Source organism: Amphibalanus amphitrite, unplaced genomic scaffold, assembly GCF_019059575.1.
Source record: "Amphibalanus amphitrite isolate SeventyFive unplaced genomic scaffold, NRLGWU_Aamphi_draft 000886F_arrow, whole genome shotgun sequence".
In the NCBI taxonomy this organism is placed as follows: domain Eukaryota; kingdom Metazoa; phylum Arthropoda; class Thecostraca; order Balanomorpha; family Balanidae; genus Amphibalanus; species Amphibalanus amphitrite.
The window spans coordinates 32,570-53,036 of NW_024882380.1; the positions used below are offsets into that span (position 1 = coordinate 32,570).

General features: G+C 48.5%; 1 protein-coding gene across 1 annotated transcript in view; it reads left to right on the plus strand.

The window, feature by feature from the left end:
* The window catches only part of LOC122367647 (adenosine receptor A2b-like), a 36,543-nt gene that overhangs the window by 9,178 nt on the left and 6,898 nt on the right, over positions 1-20,467 (plus strand). The window contains exon 2 of the mRNA XM_043340957.1: positions 18,502-19,073. Coding sequence (XP_043196892.1) covers positions 18,521-19,073 — 553 coding nt within the window. The 5' untranslated portion in view covers positions 18,502-18,520. The remainder of the gene's footprint in view (positions 1-18,501; positions 19,074-20,467) is intronic.

A 20,467-nucleotide genomic window follows, 5' to 3' on the forward strand; every position in this document is an offset into this window, starting at 1 on the left:
AGATATCCAATTTAAAGAACTCGTTGAGCTGCGTCTTTTGATGTCCTTAATTTGCAAATTGCTTCAAACCCTGATTTTTGGCGATTTTTTGAACATTTACCACTTTTTGACTAAAAACGCCATGTAGTTACGTTACTAAAATCGATATATCTCAAAATGTTTTGGAAATTTTTTCTTAAAAATTGCACAGGAGACGTCAAATTGATGGGGGAGAAGGTATGCGAAGTTTCAAGTAGATAGCGAAAGTGGTTCATGAGTTATTCAAGAAAAACGGAGGGGGGGGGGGGTCGGATCCGACCCCCCCCCCCCAGGCGGTCGCGGGTTAAGTGACTACCAATTATCGCATGTTTGTTACGAGTCGTCATTCGGAATACTTCGGCTGTGAGGGCGCCAAGAGCGTTTTCAAGGTACGTTTCCCTTGTACTGCATGCGCCTTTGAAGCTGCATTTCTTACTCATTATGCTACCGTTTGTCTGGCCAATTCGGTCAAGTAATCTTCAGCATGTCTTTGCATAAGTGTGCTGCCTATTTGAAATTTATACAGCACGTTAAAAAGTTATGGGCCTGCAAATGAAAGTATGGCTGGCTGGGGTAATGCCGAAAACGTGCAATTACGCACGTTAAAGCACGCTACGTGGACTTAATTGCTGTAGAATAGCAACATGTATTTTTAGTCACACAAATTACACTTTCAACCGACACAACGGCCTGTTATCTATAAGGAATGATTTACCTGGCCTTTTCTTATTATATCACACAATTATAACTTCCAGTGTGCACCAAGCGTCCTCAAGCTCTTAAAACGCGCGTCAGCTTTGATGAATTCTGGATAAAGTTTGAGATAAAGTGGCAAAACATCAATTTCGGCATTTCCCGTAGATCATTTCCCCCATTTTCGGCTTTCCCCGCAGTCCGCGGCAACGCCGAAAAAGTCACTTCTTTGACATTTTTAGTTTGTGCGCTTAACGGTATGCGAATTCATAAAATGCGCCTGGTATGTTTGAAAGGCAAAAGACTGGCCTCTCGAATGACGCCAACAAGAATAGCTTATGTTGTCTACCTTGCGTGCTACGGGCGTCAGAAAAAAAGTATTCGGCGTTCCCCCAACTTCCCCTAATGTCAATCATTACCTAACTTCTGGTAAAACGGCAGATTTAGCTGCCATATTGTTTGTATTTTTAATGAAAATCGTAGGAGAACATGATCAATTTCTAGCAGGCCTTAAGTCAGATGGCATTGACCTCAGGTCATGCGGGCGGCCAGATATTACTGAGCGGAGATCTGGCGGAGATCAGCTTATCTGTCGTGCATCTGTATTCTGTGCATAGTTTGAGAGCAACTGCTTGAAGTTTGACGAACATTTTATCGTGGTAGATGTATAAGGTATGCATTGGTATACCGCTGTCTGCGGGAATGCAAATGATCGCAGATCCATTCAGAGTTTAACCATAAAGCCGGAATGCATACAGACATACAGAGGACGTCCATAACTGAGCTCGTCATGAATCATCAACTCCTGTCCAGACCGCATGACCTTTTTTATCAACCAACGGGGGGGGGGGCTGAACTTCACGTCACAGCCGCGATGAACTCCTAAGCAGGAAGTCCTGCTCAGAGTCAAGGCCCAATGACGTGGCGGCAGTGAGGGAGACAAAGAGGCGGAGCTCTGTAACTCCTCGCACGCGCCGTCACCGTCCACGACTCCACAAGTCAGGACTATTGACCTGATATTGTCTCATGACAGCTGACATTAACCGTCCCGCGACAGTGACACGCAGAGGGCCGATACGATACTTTTGTGGAGACTGTCGCTACGTGACTCAACAACAATATACGGTGTAGGTGCTCGTGTCAGTGTCTTATGCAACGGGAATGTAGTTCACGTCACCTCTCTAATTCCGCCTCTGTGTGCGGGGCGTGTCACGTTGGGAGGTACTCGAGAGCTTGTCGAAACCATGTGAATTCTAGCCCCGTCCTTGGATAATTGTGAAGCATCAAAAAGTCAGTGGGGACAAATACATCATTTGATTAGCAGCTGCCCAATAAATCAAGTCTCAATCGATTGGCTCCCTTCTGATAATATAGGTACGAAAAAATAGGAGCCAATTTGATAATTGATGTTCATAATTACCATTTTTATCATTTCAGCTGCATAGATTGAAGAAAAGAAATGGACCTTACCTAGAACCACTAATGGATACTAGATGGATAGCTGTGCCTCTTGAGTCGCCAATAAAATAACATTGCGTGTATTTCCTGGTTACCGGCTATAGAATAGTGACATGGCAGGTCAAAGTCATTCACGTATCCAGCATCCGTATTGGTGACATTCTGAATGGTCACTCGCCTCATGACCTTCTGATACTTTTTCATCGCGCCATTGATATTTAAACTTTACTGCCCCTCCTGGCATGGGTTACGGTCCTCTTTGTCAAATGGTTTTCCATGACAGCGGCTTCTTCAGGCGGACTAGGGAAAATCTTAGCTCGTCTATGATGTCTGGAGCTCGCTGCATGAGGATTGATCGGACATTTCACAGGAGCAGACGACCCAATGAGATGCAGACCGCATTTTCAGCAGAAAGATATTTCACTGGCGGTGCAGCTGACACATGACTTTGCTGGAACCGTTTCGGAAAAGAATGAAGATAAACAAAAACACTTCTGAGGTGTGAATTGAGGCAACTGCATTTCATCCTCAGACAGAACCATGGTTTTGTGAAAGACATGTTTATCCTGAAATGCCTTCGATACAACAGGTTGATGTAAGATACCATTTTAAATGTCGCTACGCCAGGGTCTACATCTATGACGCGAAAATAGACTCTTAACCCGGCAGTTGCTGGGGTATTTCGCCACCCACCGTTTGCTGGGGGGGAGGGGGGGGGCGTTAAACGCCCCCAGCCGATAACTCGAAAACGAATAGGCACAGCGAAACGCACGAGGCGGCAAACGAAAGAACGCGACGAGACGCTTCAGATGAGTACTTTAAAATTGGATTTTGAGGTCACAGGTCGGGTCAAGGTCAGGTCAAACACCTGAAATCGGGCTTTCAGTAGCATGAACTTCAGGACTTCGCAATGGGCGCCTCTCGTCATAAACTCTGTCAAAACGGTGCACAATCCATCATATAAGGCCTACAAGAGTGTCAGCTCCATGTAGGGGTCAGTCTAGCATAGGTCAGGGTCAAGGTCAGGTCAACCGGTTAGGCACATATCCCCGAAAATCAAAACTGATATTCGCAGCCTGTGACACATGTTTTATGGGTAATTTGGGGCGTAGAACACGATGGTGACATTCCTTTTATCATAAGTGTACGTGTTTGGCTCAAAAAGTTCAATTTAAGAAATGCATGTATCATGGTCGTGAAGTAGTCACGAGAAATTGCCAAGATTTAGTTCAAGAGTTTGGAAAATGCGGAACGATAATCAATAATCGAAGATAGCCAATTAGTTGTTCATGGTATTGGCAGTCTAATGGCGTTTACGTTATGTCTGTATGTCTATTCTGTGATTTTATATGATTTTTTAACATATGCCGTTTTTGGTCGAAAACTCAGAAATCATGACGTCACTAAAACCTCGATATCTCAAAAAATTTTCGACCGATTTTTTTGAAACTTTGTCACAATAAACTTCAATCAATTTCCTACAGGCAGGGCTGCGGAGTCGGAGTCGGAGTCGGAGTCGGAGTCGGTCGGAGTCGACAGTTGTGACCGGAGTCGGAGTCGGAGTCGGAGTCGATATTGGAAACCCCAGCCGGAGTCGGAGTCGGAGTCACCGAAAATCTGTCGACTCCGCAGCCCTACCAGGTGTGCGGAGTCGGAGTCGGGAGTTGGAGTCGATCGGAGTCGACATTTCTGCCCGGAGTCGGAGTCGGAGTCGGAGTTCGTTTTTGAAAGCCGGAGTCGGAGTCGGAGTCGGAGTTGGTTTTTGAAAGCCGGAGTCGGAGTCGGAGTCGGAGTCGCCGTAAATCCATCGACTCCGCAGCCCTGCCTACAGGTACTCAAAATTTGGCGCACGCCGCCGTTTTTATGCTTTGGCCCGGCGAAAAAAGTGGGGGCGTTTAACGCCCCCCCCCCCCCAGCAACTAGTGGGTTAAGGCCACTGACCAGTGACCACTGTTTAGGCGAGCATTTGCGCGTAATCGTCCGATGCCTAGTGTGCGCTGAAAAGTTAACGTATTGAAAGTCGTCAGGGGTAATTAAGTAGTCTTGAGTGGTCAGCGCAAGATTCGACGTCCAACAGCCGCCGAATATCAGTTGAATGCGATTCATCGCGCATTCGGCGCTGACACTGCAGTCGGCGCGCAGCCCATAAACTCCCATGTTAAATTCAGCGCGTACCTACTGAACCAGTGGACGGCGGCCTTTATCATCCACTTACCCTATTGGTGATAGGCCAGGAGAGGTAGGTTTTCGCGTCTACAGACGTGGCTCATGATTGGTTATGTGTATAAGACCATGACAAAATGAAATATATGGTCACAAGCCTGCCTTGGAATTCACATTTCTTTTCATCTATTTGTAGCGCGTAGCAACGGCAGTTCTTTCTTATGTATTACGACATTGTGTGCTTCGTGTTTTATGACTTGATGTGTTCTTGTGTTGTTTGTTGAAAATGAAGGCTGATTGTTGACCTTGTTTGACACCTGCTCCAAGTGCTGAAAAGCTTCATATGCATAGTTTAGGCATTTTTCATAAGTGGGCATTGGCCACAAGATCCTTACCTTCTTTTTACCCTTGACCTGACCTTGACCTGACTTCTAATTAACTTAAGCATAAAAGGTTGTTCTTCAAAGAGTTATCTTGTTAAGAGATTTCAACTGTCGCTTTCTCCGTCTTTCTACGACCATTCGTTCGGAAGATTATGGACAGAATCTGCCCCCCCCCCCCCTCAACAGGGCGCGTTCGGCTGAATATCCCGGTGGAGTGTGGGTATAAGACTGGTTTTGAAGTTACGCCTATAGCAGTAAATGCAAAGAAATAAACATCCGACCGTCGATGCCTGTCCGTTGGCGGACTCTCCTTTTCTTACAGTACAAAATGTGTAATCGGTCGCCAATACAGTTTTATCCTATAGTTCAGCTTTGCGTCACTTATGACTACAGAGATAGGTTTAATATGTTAGTGTCTTAAAGTACCTATTCACAATGGTTTTCGGGATACTATCGTTGCATAAGTCCGCTGCAGTATGGTTCACACAAAGGCAATTGAAAAATGCGCCCGGTCACGCAAGAGAATGTCAATGAAGCAAACAGAAGTGTTGTTGAATATCTACTCAGGGTTTAGAGACTTTCAGGAAAGGTCAGCCGCCAGAGCTATGAGATATAATGGCAACCATGAGATGCATTATATGTTTGACTGATCCCTCAGACCTGTGGAAAATATTTCATTTCAAATTGAAACAGTGGAAATGTCCGCAACTGATGTGACTGTAAATCATGCCTATGAAATGGAATTTCTGTGGGATAGATGGCGTTAAAACATACGGTGTTACTTTTTGCGTGAAAAAGCGCAATTTGTCAAACCCAGACAGTGTGTATATTGCGTGTATATGAAGCTTAGTGATAGAGACATTTTGAAAGACTTTTTTAACATATCGGAGCTCTGTCTGTTTATGAATTAGCTGAATTAGTTTTAAGGTTTAATGACAATAACCTAAGGTTTGTTGTCAATAGTTAAAACACTATTCGTTAGAATTGTGTTTTTCTATTGAGAAACAAATCTAAGTTCCCTGACAATTTGGCAAATGCTGCCTGAGATCAGTATCGTTTCCACTGACAATACGGAGAATAACTTAACACCTTCAAAATATTTACTCTACACACATAAAAATATTAACACCGTTAGCGGTGTAATTGCACAGTACATATCTGAGCACTTGAGGAAAGTTAATTTAGTCCCTTCCCCGCTTAAATTACTCGCGCTTCCAAATGAACACCAGGAAGAAGGTAATAGAACACTGTAAGGAGGGTTAGGTGTTTTGCTACATGTAGTAAAACACCCAACCCTCCTAACAGTGTTCTATTACCTTCTTCCTGGTGTTCATTTGGAAGCGCGAGTAATTTAAGCGGGGAAGGGACTAAATTAACTTTCCTCAAGTGCTCAGATATGTACTGTGCAATTACACCGCTAACGGTGTCAATATTTTTCTGTGTGTATTCGTCCATTTAACTGTAAAATATGCAGGGTTTGCCTTGGATTTATCAATTATCATTTCTGCTTTTTATTTCAGCCTGGCACGTAAATACATGTACTTACCTAAAAGGTAGCGGAACGTCAACACTTAAGCATAGGTAATATGAGATGACATATATGAATCTATGATATATTTGAGTGCTTCCACAAAGTGGGTGTTCCAGCAGCCACGTCGATGAACATTTGAATAAAAATACATAACTTTAAAAGCACGACACAATGAACACAGTTAAAATATTCAGAGTACGAGTAGGCAATGGTTAAAACTACGAATAAAGAAACTATGATAAAGAAAATATAGAAATGAAGAAAATAAAGAAATTAAAGAAATCTGACTCCCAACTGATATAAGAAACCTCTTTCCTTCTCATAGACAGTTCAGATTTTATGCAGGCAATGAATGCTGCATTTTTGTTGCATAATTTCATCCCTAACCACTTTGCCGAGGGATGTCGTGGTAAAGAATGAGCCAGTTTGGTAAAAAGACTGCAGACATTGACGATCATTCCAGTGCATTGCGCGCCTTTAGCAAAGCGTTCTTTCGTTGAATTGAAATGCATCAAGTGGAAGGTGAACAATAATGGGTCAATCAGTTGGCATTATCTAGCTTGATGATTGTGAACTGTCGTGCAATTCGGTTTCAAAGTTAGCGTTTAAGAAAATTACCTCAATAATATTATCTTACACATGCTCGAACATTGCACACGTCGCTAGCAGTACAAAAAAAAGCTTACAAAAATGACGACGAGAAAAATAAGAAGAATGAGGCTCAGGCATGATAATGAGAAAATGATGCATTTGAAAACTGATAGTGGTAAAACACACACGGAAGTACATAGAAGAGGAGGATAAGTCGTGCAGATAATTAAGATATTTTAGACATTCGATTTTTTCTCGTGACGGCGTGAGAAATATCCAGACTCATCCACCGGTTCCTCGAATACCTAAATGGCTATATGCTGGATATCATAATATTTTTATCACTTTGTAGGCTATCAACAATAGTCTAGTGTTATCTGTGCCAACGGGTTATATGACGGCTGGCGAGTGGAGTTCTATAGTCTGTTCCACTTAACTTCAACATTCACTCCAAGATGCGTGGCTCATTAAGCACGCGACATTACAGCATACTTAAGAAAATCGAGCAGAGCTGCAGCCAAGGCTGCGGCGAAATTCTGACGGACAAGTCCGACGAGTCCGACAAGTCACTTTGGTATCAATTTGGTATGTTTGGTCTTGGTCATTGGTAGCCCAGATAAGTCCGTAAAATATCAGGTGATACTGATTTTTTATTTGAAACGTATTTAATAACATCATTTTTATAAAGGGTAATTTAAAATATTATCGTGTTGATACAGCTACTGTTAAATGTTTTCAAAACTTCGGCAAGGAAAGCCACTTGGTGCACAAACCAGGCAAACAATATACAATGTCTACAAATATTTTACTAATAAGAAAGATGAACATCTCAAGCAAGGTGATGAGAGAGCCGCTGCAAGTATCAATGTAGCACAAGAGACAAGTTTGGCTACTGGAGTGTCTATCTCGTCTGTCCAAGCGGTGAAAAAAGAGGCGGAGACACACGGATGCCAGTCTCCAGTCCGCAAGCGACCGAACAGGATGCGACGCGAGTACCTGGACGACTAAATCGTTTATAATACCATCGCAGTTGAGTTATGAGTCTATGACGCGACAGTTATTAGGTTGACAGCCAATTTGGGGTGCAGTCGACCTACAGCTGTTCAAGCTCAGACCACGACGTCATCGCCCCGTTTCCACGCTTAATAGCAGCGCTGCGACGCCCAATTGACACCCGTCTTGGCTACAGGAAGACATAGGAGATTATGACAATGGGAGAGGTGACATTAAGGACATAAAGAGAAAGACCTTATGAGCGCGTGAAGCTAGCATAGTCTTTTCGGTGGGAAACTCAAGATAAAACTAACAAATAGGTTTTCATTTATTTCTACCAGAAGACCTTCACAATGTATCAAGAAAGCAGCTGGTTTCATTTGCTTTGTTATATATAGTCGGCTACAGGTGTCAAGTATTGCCAGTCCGCCTGTGATTAGCAATCGTTAGATGCCCGGCTGAAAAGTGCTGTTCGTGTCCGATGATGTCAGGTCACGGCCACTGCAGCGACGCCTCGCCGTGGGGACTGATTTCCCCTACATGCGCAGCGGTGACGGAAGGTGACTTATGGCTCCCAGCAACGGCGAGCACTAGCTTACAGCCAGGGCGACTCAAAACTCTCCGCGGCAGCCACAGGCAACCCTATCACTCATGAACTCCAGTCACAACGATTTACAATGTTCATCCCCGATAATTTACTGCACCCCCCGCTGGGCAACGCCTGGAGCCGAATCACGAAGATTCGAAACTCCCAGAAGTGCTAGGTATCCGTAGCTATTTGACATACCATTAAGCCACTGCGAGCTGCAGGAAGTCATTTCATTGCCTCTTCTTAGCTGCCCCCAGTTAGCATATTATTTATGTTCTCTGTAAAGCTTTGTAATTTGTTACACCCGTTTCGTAAAACTCATGTCATTCAGATTGTGATAATACTCGACTTAAAGCACGGATGGGTCGTTTTTCGAAACGTTGTAGAATGTCTCACATCATCACAGGACACAAGCGAATATGACACAACTCTGAGCCCTGAGCTTCCTGTCGAGCTAGCTTGTCTATGACCTAGTTACAAACGACCACAGCTTTAGTTGAGCCGCGTCTTTGACCACCCGCTTCAGTATGACAGTGGTAATACCGGTCCACCATTGATCTCCACTCAGACATCAGCACTTCATGTCGCTGACCCCGGTCAGGGCGACTGGACCGGCGTCGTACTGGTGTGAACGGCCGAGCCATCCGCACGGTTCGACGTTTGACCCCGCGGCTCGTCCTGCTCATTGTCACAGACCGGGTGACGCTGGAGGGGAGAGGTCACCGGCCTACTGATCGACACCTCTGCTCTGGCGGACACTGAGCACGAACATTCGCTCCACGAACTGACCGATATTGGAGCGGCTCAGCTCCAATAGGTCGCCACCGCGTCACCAATGGGAGATTCAAGAGAGGGAGCTGAAATCAATGCTTCTATCTGCACTCGCTACCAGATGCCGAAGAGAGAGAGAGAGAGAGAGAGAGAGAGAGAGAGAGAGAGAGAGAGAGAGAGAGAGAGAGAGAGAGAGAGGAGGAGAGAAGGAGAGAAGGAGAGGAGTGAGACAGAGAAAGGTTGGAAAAACAAAGAGGTAGAAAAACTCAAATGTTATAAAGTAAATAAAATGCGCATTGGAGTAAGAGCAGCACACATCAATTCTTTTATATCCTGCACGACTTTCCCGAGAAGCACTCCAATCCAGTTCGCGTGCAGAGGTGGAATTGGGAGCCAGGTGGCACCGAGCCGCTCGCGAACCTTCACCTTCCCCAGACGACCCAAGTCAGGAGGGGACTCGGACGTCTGTGGAGTCAGACGTCACGAGCTCTACAGAGCGCTGGCGACGCGGCGGGGGCGGAGCAGGCTGCCGTGTCGGGCCGACTTCTAGCTCGGTAGGGCGGGCCGGAGTCCTGTCCGGTCAGAGATGTGGAGACGGCCCACCTTCTCCCAGCGGGGGTGTCGCCGGATGGAGACGTCACGTCCACAAGACTGGGCTCTTGGCCTGTCCATGGGGATGCGCTGTTGTCCGTAATGTGTCGTAAGAACTGTCTATCCGCTGGCGCAGGAGGAATAGCTTGACAGAGTGGTCTTGCGATGTGTTAGGTGGTCGCACTTAATCAGAGCGATGTTGCCCCCGCCGTACCGACCACTCTGGATATTTTTGTTGTTTGGCCGTGGCGGACGAAGGTAGGAACAGCTGCTGCGCGATCGCGTCCTGCCGTGCTGACCACCGTCCCCAGAGGCTCCCAAAGGGGCAGGCCGCAGCACTAACAGGCGTCGGCTGCGGCCGGACTCCTCAATTTAATCAGAACTGGCTCTACCCGGCCGGACATACGCCGACAGCACTGAACCGCCAACGAGAGGGAGAGAGGGATACCGGGAAACAGGGAGGAAGTGATCAGACTTGAACCGCACTCGGGTCATCGGGAACGATTGCGGCAGAGGTAGTATGTGTTCAGTGGTGATGGCAGGCACGGCAGTGGCTTTGACACTGCACGATGGTACTGCAGGCAGGGAAAAATTTGTCCGAGTCATGCGTTTTCAGCCCGTATCGCAATTTATATGGATTGACATTTACGTACCAAATTCACCTGCTCGGTATACTCTCCTGTGAGTAATAAAGGTGAACCGTTGGGCCTTGACCCGGCTGGGCTCAGCAATTCGAGAATGGCTGATTACATTGACTTTATGCATAATTTGTGCCGGGAAATGGGATGGAGGCACAATGCTCAGGCGTCGTTCTGTCTCTGATATGTGTGGAACTGGACACACGCCATCCGGCATCCATCCATTGCACTTCAGCATTTCCAACACAACATTCATGTTGAATTTGTTGGTAATTCTCCGGTTTATTGGTAGAGGTTTTGGAGCCTGCCTACCGGGCAGCCTTCCAGCGCTCCGCATTCGGAGTCGGTGGCTCGTGATTATCTGATTTGTGACCGGTCCCCGCCCGACCCCCACCCTGTCTGTGTCGGCGGCGGCACCGGCGGCCACCCATCGGTCGATACGTGGCCGGCACGGTAGGCAGTCGTGAGGCCCCGGCCGACCTGGCGACCTGGCCGGGCGCGTAACGAGGCGCGCCGGCCCGCCGTAGTCGCCCGTAACGAGTGTCGTCTGTCGCCATCAAACCGTCACGCGGTGACGGCGCGGCGGCCGGCGCGCGCCTCGACACGGCACGGTGGCACCTCGCGGACTGTGCGTCGGTCACGACCGGCAGCAGTGGGAACGGCGCCCACTGAGTCCACACTCCACAGAGAGCAAAAATAGCTTGGATTGCTCAGTGAGGTTTGATGCTATCATTATAGAGTATCCCATGAGAAAATAAGTATGAAAACATTGTTGGGACGTTTTGCTCGAAACTCATTAGGCTAAGGCATCAATTGCGTTTCGCTTAGCATCAAAACTTACAAAGAAGAGGAAAAGGGGTGCATGATGCAAATGATTTTGACGTCAGCGAATTAAAGTTGATATGTATTTATTTTCCTATAACAATAAGATGAATATATCTAAAAAAATAGCTTGGCCATCACACCTAGAAAGCCATCACGTCTAGAACGGCTGGGCCGATTGTACTCAAATTTGGCACATCGCTAGAGACCGGTTAGTAGGGATACTAACCGGTTAGTAGAGACCGGTTAGTATCCCTGTGGTGTGATGGCCAGTATAACGCCTTATGGGGCGACTAACGGAGCGAGCGAGAGGGTGGGCCTTGCACGTGCGAAATTTCGAGGGGGTACCTCCAACTGACTTGTGCACGGCACCCTACTAACCGGTCTCTAGCGATGTGCCAAATTTGAGCACAATCGGCCCAGCCGTTCTCGAGATCTGGAAGCGGCACCCTGCACGTGCGCACGTGCAAAATGGGTCCCAACTGACTTGTGCACGGCACCCTACTAACTGGTCCCTAACCGTGTACCAAATTTGAGCGCCATCGGCCCAGCCGTTCTCGAGATCTGGAAACGACCCCTGCACGTGCGCACGTGCAGCAGCACCCCAACCCTAACACATGCAGATGAATTATCTGATGGAGACCTAACTGTGTACCGAGTTTCAATTCAATCGGCCCAGCCGTTGTGCCGTTATTGAGGTTGCAATTTTGGGGGTTCTTAAAAAATGTCCAACTTTACCACGCGCCACGTGCGGTGGTTGGCAAGAACGCATGGTGGCCATCACACCACAGAACTTTTACGTCCAAGTGACATTCAGTAAAGAAGACCGCTTGTCAATCGGATGTCCCGTTCCTAAGATATTAGCTTTTGAAGAGCGTCCCCACGGCCGGCCGGCCGGCCGGCCGCTCATACTCAGAAATTTCCGTTATTCTACGTAAGACTCCGCTCGCTTCGCTCGCTCCGTAAAAACCAAACTAACTGCACTTGGCACTTATTGATTATGATTTATGCAACGAAAAAGATAACTGAATCCGACAGATTTGAAAGATCTGAGGAAGGATAATTCATTTTGCTACAGGCTATACGAGCTAGCCCAGCATCTTTGGTGTAGACTTTCATTTCGCGTATAGCTAGACGCGTCTAAGTCTTAAACGCGTCTAGCTGGACGGCGGCTGCGTCTATCTGGCGACAACTAACTTCAGACGCGTCTAGCTTGGAAGTCTCCGTCCAACAGTTAGACACCAAGTTAGACGCCAACTTGGACGTCTGCTCAGTTATACGCCAGTTGGACGCCAGTGGAAGTCTCTGCACCCCTTGTCTTTTATGTTAATCCGAAAAAAATAGTTTAGATTTAGCTGGCGTAAGGTATAACTAATTTCAACCCTCGCCGGCACAGGCGATTTTGAGTCCTTCGACGGCACAAGGGGGGGGGTTGGTACGACCCCCTCACGTTTGGCCCCTGATGGAGCTAGAGCTTCGCAGAAAAAACGAGCGTGTTGCCCGTCACAAGAGGAAGCCAATGATACCCAATTTTAACCCTCGCATGTGTAGAGGGTCGGATAGACCCCCCATGTTTTTTCGCGAATAACTCGCGTTAAAAGTGGCTGATCGCGACGAAACCTTCAGTACCTTGGCATTGATCAATTTTACACCTACCCTGAAAATTTCATGATCCTGACCCAAATGACCTTTGACCTGTGACCTCTTTTCCGAGACCATGTTTGGCCGGAATCGCGATTCCGTGTATGTCGGCTCGCATTAGCCGCGCGTTTGCAAGCTTTTCGTGGTTTCAAACGTTCAAACATGTGATTTGATGTTACTCCCATGCATTAGGGTGGGTGTCAAGGTCACCTGAAGGTCAGGTCAGGTCATTGACCTTTGGTGACCTCGGGTGACCTCGGTTCACTTTTTCGAGTTTTACATGTTTCTAGACTAGTTTTTGGAGCTGAATTCGAATTTAGTAACCATTTGAACATTTACGAAGTAGTTGTGGTGCCTTCGTAACATGTTACGAAGCTGTCAGAGGCGGTTGACACGCACTACGAATACCCGTCACGACGCCTACTGGTTGACCTGACCTGACCTGACCCGACCTAGTCGAAATGCTTAAAGACATCATCTGTGATCAAAACTAGCACGATATTCGTGATCAGCACCCCGAAAAACCCCATAGCAGCCACACTTTACGACTTTCTAATAGGTCCCGATTTTCCCGACTTTGGGTCATTGACCTGACCTGGAAGGTCAACCAATGACCTAGGACCTTAAAATTGGATATCATCGGCTTCCTCTCGTCACGGGCAACACGCTCGGTTTTTTCCGCGAAGCTCTAGCTCGATCAGGGGCCAAACGGCAAGGGGGGTCCAACCGACCCCCCCCCTACACATTAGAAGCTGGCAAACGCCGCACACATGCGAGGGTTTTAAGGTCCTAGGTCATCGGTTGACCTTCCAGGTCAGGTCAATGACCCAAAAATTGAGAATATCGGGACCTGCTAGAAAGTCGTAAAGCGTGGCTTCTAAGGGATTTTCCGGGGTGCTGATCACGAATAACGTGTTAGTTTTGATCACAGAGGATGTCGTTAAGCGTTAAGACCATGGGTCGGGTCAGGTCAGGTCAGGTCAGGTCAGGTCAGGTCAACCGGTAGGGATCGTGACAGGTATTCGTAGTACCTGTCATCCACTTCTGACAGCTTCGTAACATGTTACGAAGGCACCAAACCTACTTCGTAAATGCTCAAATGGTTGCTAAATTCGAATTCAGCTCCAAAAACTAGCCTAGAAACATGTAAAACTCGAAAAAGTGAACCGAGGTCACCAAAGGTCAATGACCTGACCTGACCTTCAGGTGACCTTGACACCCACCCTTATCCATGGGAGAAACATCAAATCACATGTTTGAACGTTTGAAACCACGAAAAACTTGCAAACGCGCGGCTAATGCGAGCCGACATACGCCGAATCGCGATTTCGGCCAAACATGGTCACGGAAAAGAGGTCACAGGTCCAAGGTCATTGGGGTCAGGGTCATGAAATTTTCAGGGTAGATGTAAAATTAATTAATGCGAAGGTACTGAAAGTTTCGTCGCGATCGGCCGCTTTTTACGCGAGTTATTTGCGAAAAACCTTAGGGGGGTTGCATGACCCCCCCCCCCCCTGTGCCGTCGAGGGTTAACAGGCCAGGTTAGCTTGAGAACCATCTTAAATGTGGCCGTCACTCAAGCGAATCTGCGATCGAGAAGGCCTCCGGCACTGGAACTTCGAAGTGGCGGCATTTCGGCCGCGACGGCTACGACGGTCGGGCCGACCCACCGACCGTCGCGGCGACGACGGTGTGTGACGGACCTCCTTCGGCGGCCGCCTGTAGTTCACCCAGACTGCCCGACACGCCCCGGCCCGACACGTCCCGGATGGGAAGGGGGCGAGGTGCGACATTATGTACAGCATTAGCAGTCACTCAGCGGGCTGTCAGCTCAACAGAGGAGCATATGGAGGCATGAGGAGCGGTGAATTCACACAGGGAAATGGTGACAAGAGATTCGGTAAGAGATTCGGACACTGAAATTATAATTTTTAATCAATTAAAAATTACTATTATATTTATTACGGAGCGAGCGAAGCGAGCGGAGTCTTTCCTTAGATTAACGGAAATTTCTGAGTATGACCGGCCGGCCGTGCGGACGCTTTTGCCTCTTATATCTCAGCAACCACTTGACCGATTTACATGCGGTAATTTTTGTAGGGTAGCTTCATTCCTTCTACCAAGTATTGGACTATTCCCAATGCATGTGGGTGACCCCTTATGCACGTGCCACGTGCAAAACGAAGAGGTGTCAGTTTTGTAATTGTTGCAATATCTCGGCAACTACTTGGCCGATTGCGCTGAAAGTTGGCATGTAGGTAGGCACCCACTAGGCACTGCATATCCATGTGCCAGAGTTGGGGTGCTGCTGCACGTGCGCACGTGCAGGGGTCGTTTCCAGATCTCGAGAACGGCTCGACCGATTGCGCTCAAATTTGGTACACATAGGGACCGGTTAGTAGGGTGCCGTGCACAAGTCAGTTGGGACCCATTTTGCACGTGCGCACCTGCAGGATGCCGCTTCCAGATCTCGAGAACGGCTGGACCGATTGTCTCAAATTTGGCACCTCGCTAGAGACCAGCTAGGAGGGTGCAGTGCACAAGTCAGTTGGAAGTACCCCCTCGCAATTTCGCACGTGTAAGGCCCACCCTCTCGCTCGCTCCGTTAGTCGCCCCAAAAGGCGTTATACTGGTACCTATAATTATGCTGTGGATCCCAAAATGGTTTTGAATTGACAAATAGGACCTGGAAGATAGAAATGCTTTTTAGATAAAAATTGGTAGTAAAATAGATCTTTGGTATGCGTAGGGATGTTTTAGGTACTTATCCATCTGAAAAGCATCGCTACTTCACCGGCACCTGTAGAAGACAGATCGCAAATGGCATTCGCCAATTACTCTTATAAGAAGCTGACTGACGTATAGTGTACGGAAATGGGAAAAGTTCACTGATGCACGACAGTCACGGGACGGACGCTATCGAACTGCTGCCTGAGGCGAAGGGCCGGGCGTAAAGGCTGAAACAGACTCTTTCCGCGTTCAGGAAATCGCACGTGAGAGCCTATTCAAATACATTATAATTCTTCTCGCATCAATCGCTTGCGGGAGGTGCGTGCGATTGATGCGAGCGTGCTTCCATGTATTTGAATAGGCTCTCGCATGCGATTTCCTGACTGCGGAAAGAGTCTGTTTCAGGCATAAGGCAAGGCGCGTCCGCTGCCCAGCCCTGCGGCCGTCGCGTCGGGGCGCAGCTGCACGTCAGGCGGTGTGGGGAGGGGCGGGGGGAGCACGGACGGGCCGGCGCGGACTGCCGAGTCGTGTGGACACAGCAATGTGATGGACTTAGAACGACCACGGCAGGTCGGCACCGGGCCGCGCCGGGCACGCGTGCGGGCGGGACGAAACAGACACGCCCCGCCACCGGAGATAAGTGGATGAGGTGTGCTTGGTGGTGGTGGTGGGGGGGGGGGGGGGGGGGGGCTGTGTGCGTGAGCGTGGCTGTGTTGCATAGATAGCACTTAATTTATTGATGTGTCAAAAGGGCTAGCGTGCCACCCACAACCGAAATAGGTATGTCTGACGGCCGTCGGCATGGTAGGTACACACTACACATCATTTGATAAAACACACACTTCAGAGATAAATTGAGCTTGCATGCAATCAATACCGAAAAGTTACGTCAAACCAATCCTGTTAATCTTAAAGAAATTGATTGCCATTTTCACTTACAGCGTTTTCATTTGATTTTCAGATTGAAGCAGCTACATACCACAATTCATTCCAGTGAAGGTCCCATGGTACACACGAGATGCCCTTTGTTTATTCACTCGCACGGTCGTAAATGGTGCGCTCGTCCTGAAACAGACAGATATCGCGAGCTCGTGACGTTGCTATTCTCTCCGCATGACGAGGCCCGGTTCTTGGTGACTAAAATGTATGCATGCATGTTTTCGTAGGCCGTAACAGGGACAAACTAAACAAACAAAAAGAAGCCAGTATGGGTTGGGAAGAGATTCATTCCCCTCTGTCTTTCTGTCTCTGTGTCTGTCTGTCTGTCTGTCTGCCTGACTGCTTGGGTCTTCAATTCCATCTGTCAAATATTTATATGTGACAGGAATGCATAGTTGTCTCTTTCAATCGTTACCTCTCTCTCTCCCTCCCTCCCTCCCTCTCTCTCTCTCTCTCTCTCTCTCTCTCTCTCTCTCTCTCTCTCTCTCTCTCTCTCTCTCTCTCTCTCTCTCTCCAAATAACACCGCACACATCATTAGAGCTGCAGTGTCTGTGTGGCCATCGGTCAACTGTCGGCTGGTGAACACAAACCCAAAACAGCCGGAAAGCGGTCCAAAACAGACCGGCCACAGGACAAAACAGACGACCGGACGCTGACCACTAGCAGCGACCTTGAAACAATAAACACGGGGTGTGGTGGTGTGGAGGGGGACGAAAAGCAGAGGTAGCGAATGTCGGAGCACACGAGTTACATTGATGCAGTCAGTTAAAAACCGTGATACTGGAAGTCTGGATTTACCTTGATATCATTAGAACCTAAGTAGTGGTTATCTTTGACTGTGTAGCAGTCCGTCGCCAACCTTTAGAATCAGAAGTAGTGGTTGCATTTGATGTATTGACGTGGAGCAGCCGGCTACCAACAGGGCCCCGTGGCGGCCGGGCCATGCGGAGGGGGTTCGGGGTTCGGGGCGGTAACTCCGTCGCTGCACGCTGTCGGGACCTCTTATACGCCTCAGAGCCCCGGGAGCCTCCGGTCTGACGCGGTGATTATGTCTTTACGCTCCAAGTCACTGGATCCCATCAGCGTCAGACGCGCTCAGAGCCGCCAATTCGGGCCACTTGTGCCGCAATGAGAACAGAGACCAGAGAGCGGGAACAAAAACGCCACCAAAAAGTGCGCTTTCATGCAAAGCACAGCGCATCATTAATAATCCTTTTAGCTGCCTTTTTTTGCATTTGAATCATTACTCCACTCAGCATTATTAGGATATTATTCCATCTTGCATTTGCGTGCTTCGGAGCTCTGGCAGCTCAAAATTCGGCAGTAGTACAGTAAAAAGTGATGCATACAAAGCCTAGTTGCATCTACAATTTGCCAATGCAACTACCAACCTACATATCAGACAACAAACATTACAATAGGTATAGCGTTTCAGGTATGATGCCGGTGTAGGGCGCAATCAAAAGATAAGCTTTCACAAGAAACCAATATTTCTATTGGATGTTCTGACGCAATGCTATCATTTCAGTAACTTGGTCCCTATCTTCTTTTTTAAAGCTGTCTGGGATAGATAGCCATGCTGTCTGGTGCAGAGTCGAGTTTCATAGGTTTGTCGAATAAATCGATGAGAGAGCTATAATTCATCGTGTGAAGACCTACCAGAAATAACTCGGGCCTATTTAGACAGTTGGACAGCTGAGGTCAGATCGTTAGCGAAATCGAATGTAAACTCAGACTATAGTCATGCAGGTTGTGATTTGAGGGCATATATCCACGAAATTAGGCATCAAATTAGCACACAATTAACTGGCACACTGAAAAATAGCCCGTAACTTTTGCCGAGCATCCCAATATATGAAACGACCGACTTAACGTTTAATTCCTATTCCCACCATATTTTGATCAGCTAGCCATGTCACGATTGTTAGATATCATTATTTTTGTTTCAGAGCTGGCGGCGCCGGTCGGATGGCGTTCAACTGGAGCTCGGAGGTGCCGGGGACGCCGGGTCCTGATCTGCTGACGGCGGGCTGGCCGGTCGGCGCGGGGTCGGACCGTCTGCCGGGCTGGTCGGCCGATTCGGTCCACCTGGCCAACTGGTCGCTGGCGGCCGCCCGGCTGGGGCCGCCGCCCACCGAGCATCCGGCCACGGAGCTGGAGACGCGGCTCAGCCTCACCTACACGCTCTGCGAGATCCTGGTGGGCATCGTGGCAGCCGTCGGCAACAGCCTGGTGTGCATCGTGTTCGTGACCGACCGGCGGTTGCGCAAGCAGACCAACTACTACATTTTGTCGCTGGCACTCTCCGATCTCCTGGTCGGGGTGCTGGGAGTACCGGTGGCGGTGCTGGCCAGCGTGGGCCTGCCGCGCGCCCTCGGCGCCTGCCTGGTCAGCATCTCGGTACTACTCATCCTGTGCACCACCAGCATCCTGAACCTGCTGGCCGTGTCGGTGGACCGATTCTGGGCCATCCTCTATCCGATGCAGTACGCGCGCATCATGACGTCACAGCTAGTCACAGGTGAGAGATATAGGCTTCGATGGAGACCCTCCTGTTGAGAACCTATTGTTCAGGGATGTGACCAGCGGTGAGCATTCAAGTGACGTTAAAATAGACTTACGATTAAATACTGCAATGTCTAGTATAACAATGTCGTTTTCTTATTCTCAATGGCAATACTTTGAGAGAAAAAAAAACTCAGCATCCAGACGCCTCAGAGGCAAAAGGATCCGGCCGGCACTCCCATCCAGCTCCCAGCCATATTTATTACGCATGCAATATTCTGACATGAGTGGCACCCTTGACCCCGTAACCCCACTCGTAATAGACCGTAGACTGGCACCAATCGGCTATCTGGCCACAAAAGCTCGGCGACACGCCTTCTCTGACGTCCGACGGCATGGGGATCTGTAGCGGAGGTGGGGACGGGACGGCGGCGAGGGCGCCGCGCCGCGCTGGTGGGATAGGGTTCGGGGTCGGGTCGTCATTAGCCGAGTATCGGCAGCAGTCAGCCGGCCCGGCGGCGGCGGCGGCGGCGGCGGACTGCAGCCTGCTGACTGTTGTGCCGCTGTGTCGGGGTCGATGGCGTGTCATGACTCCGCCGGCGACCGCTATCGCCACCTCCCACCTTGGCTGTCGCTAATGACCTGGACAGCTGCCGATATAGGCAAAAACAGTCTACGGCACGCCTCTCGTCCGGCCGTCTGTAATAACGACCAACACCCCGCCAATAACGACCAACAACCCACACTTGAATCGTGGTCTGCAGTAATGACTCGGTCTGGGGACACCGCGATACCACACCAACATTGCCCATCATAGCATCGCCGCCAGAAAATTGTATTGCTATTGATTGGGTACATCCTGAGAACGGACTTCACAGTGGCGATGACCTTTGAGGGAATTACTAGTGCACTATTCGAGATGAGAATTTGAACTAACGATAACTGAACACGGCATTTTCACCATTTGCCGTAGCTTTACAGTCGTTTTCGATTAAAACTGCAGGTCGGTTACCTATGTACATTTAACCCGCACCTGACGTGGTCATTGTTTTCGTTTCAAAGAAGTTTCTAGAATGGTGCAATGTGCATGCATACCTACCTTCCTAATTAGAATAAAAGGCTTTGTGATCTCACTGAGAGAGCTTTGAAGTTTGTATCACCAAACCAATAGACGCTAGGTGCGCGTTGTTTAAGGCGCTTTATCTGAGTGAAATCCGTTTTAGAAAATTTAGCCCAATGCGATTTAGACTCCTTCAATGGGTTGTTCTGGTACATGTCACTATTTTCAATAAATCGAATTATTTATCTTAACCCGCGCACCGACGGGGGGGGCGGATATCCGCCCCCCCTGAGGTTTTTCGCGAATAGCGGGAAAACCGCGGCGCGAAATTAAATACGACTATTCCCTCA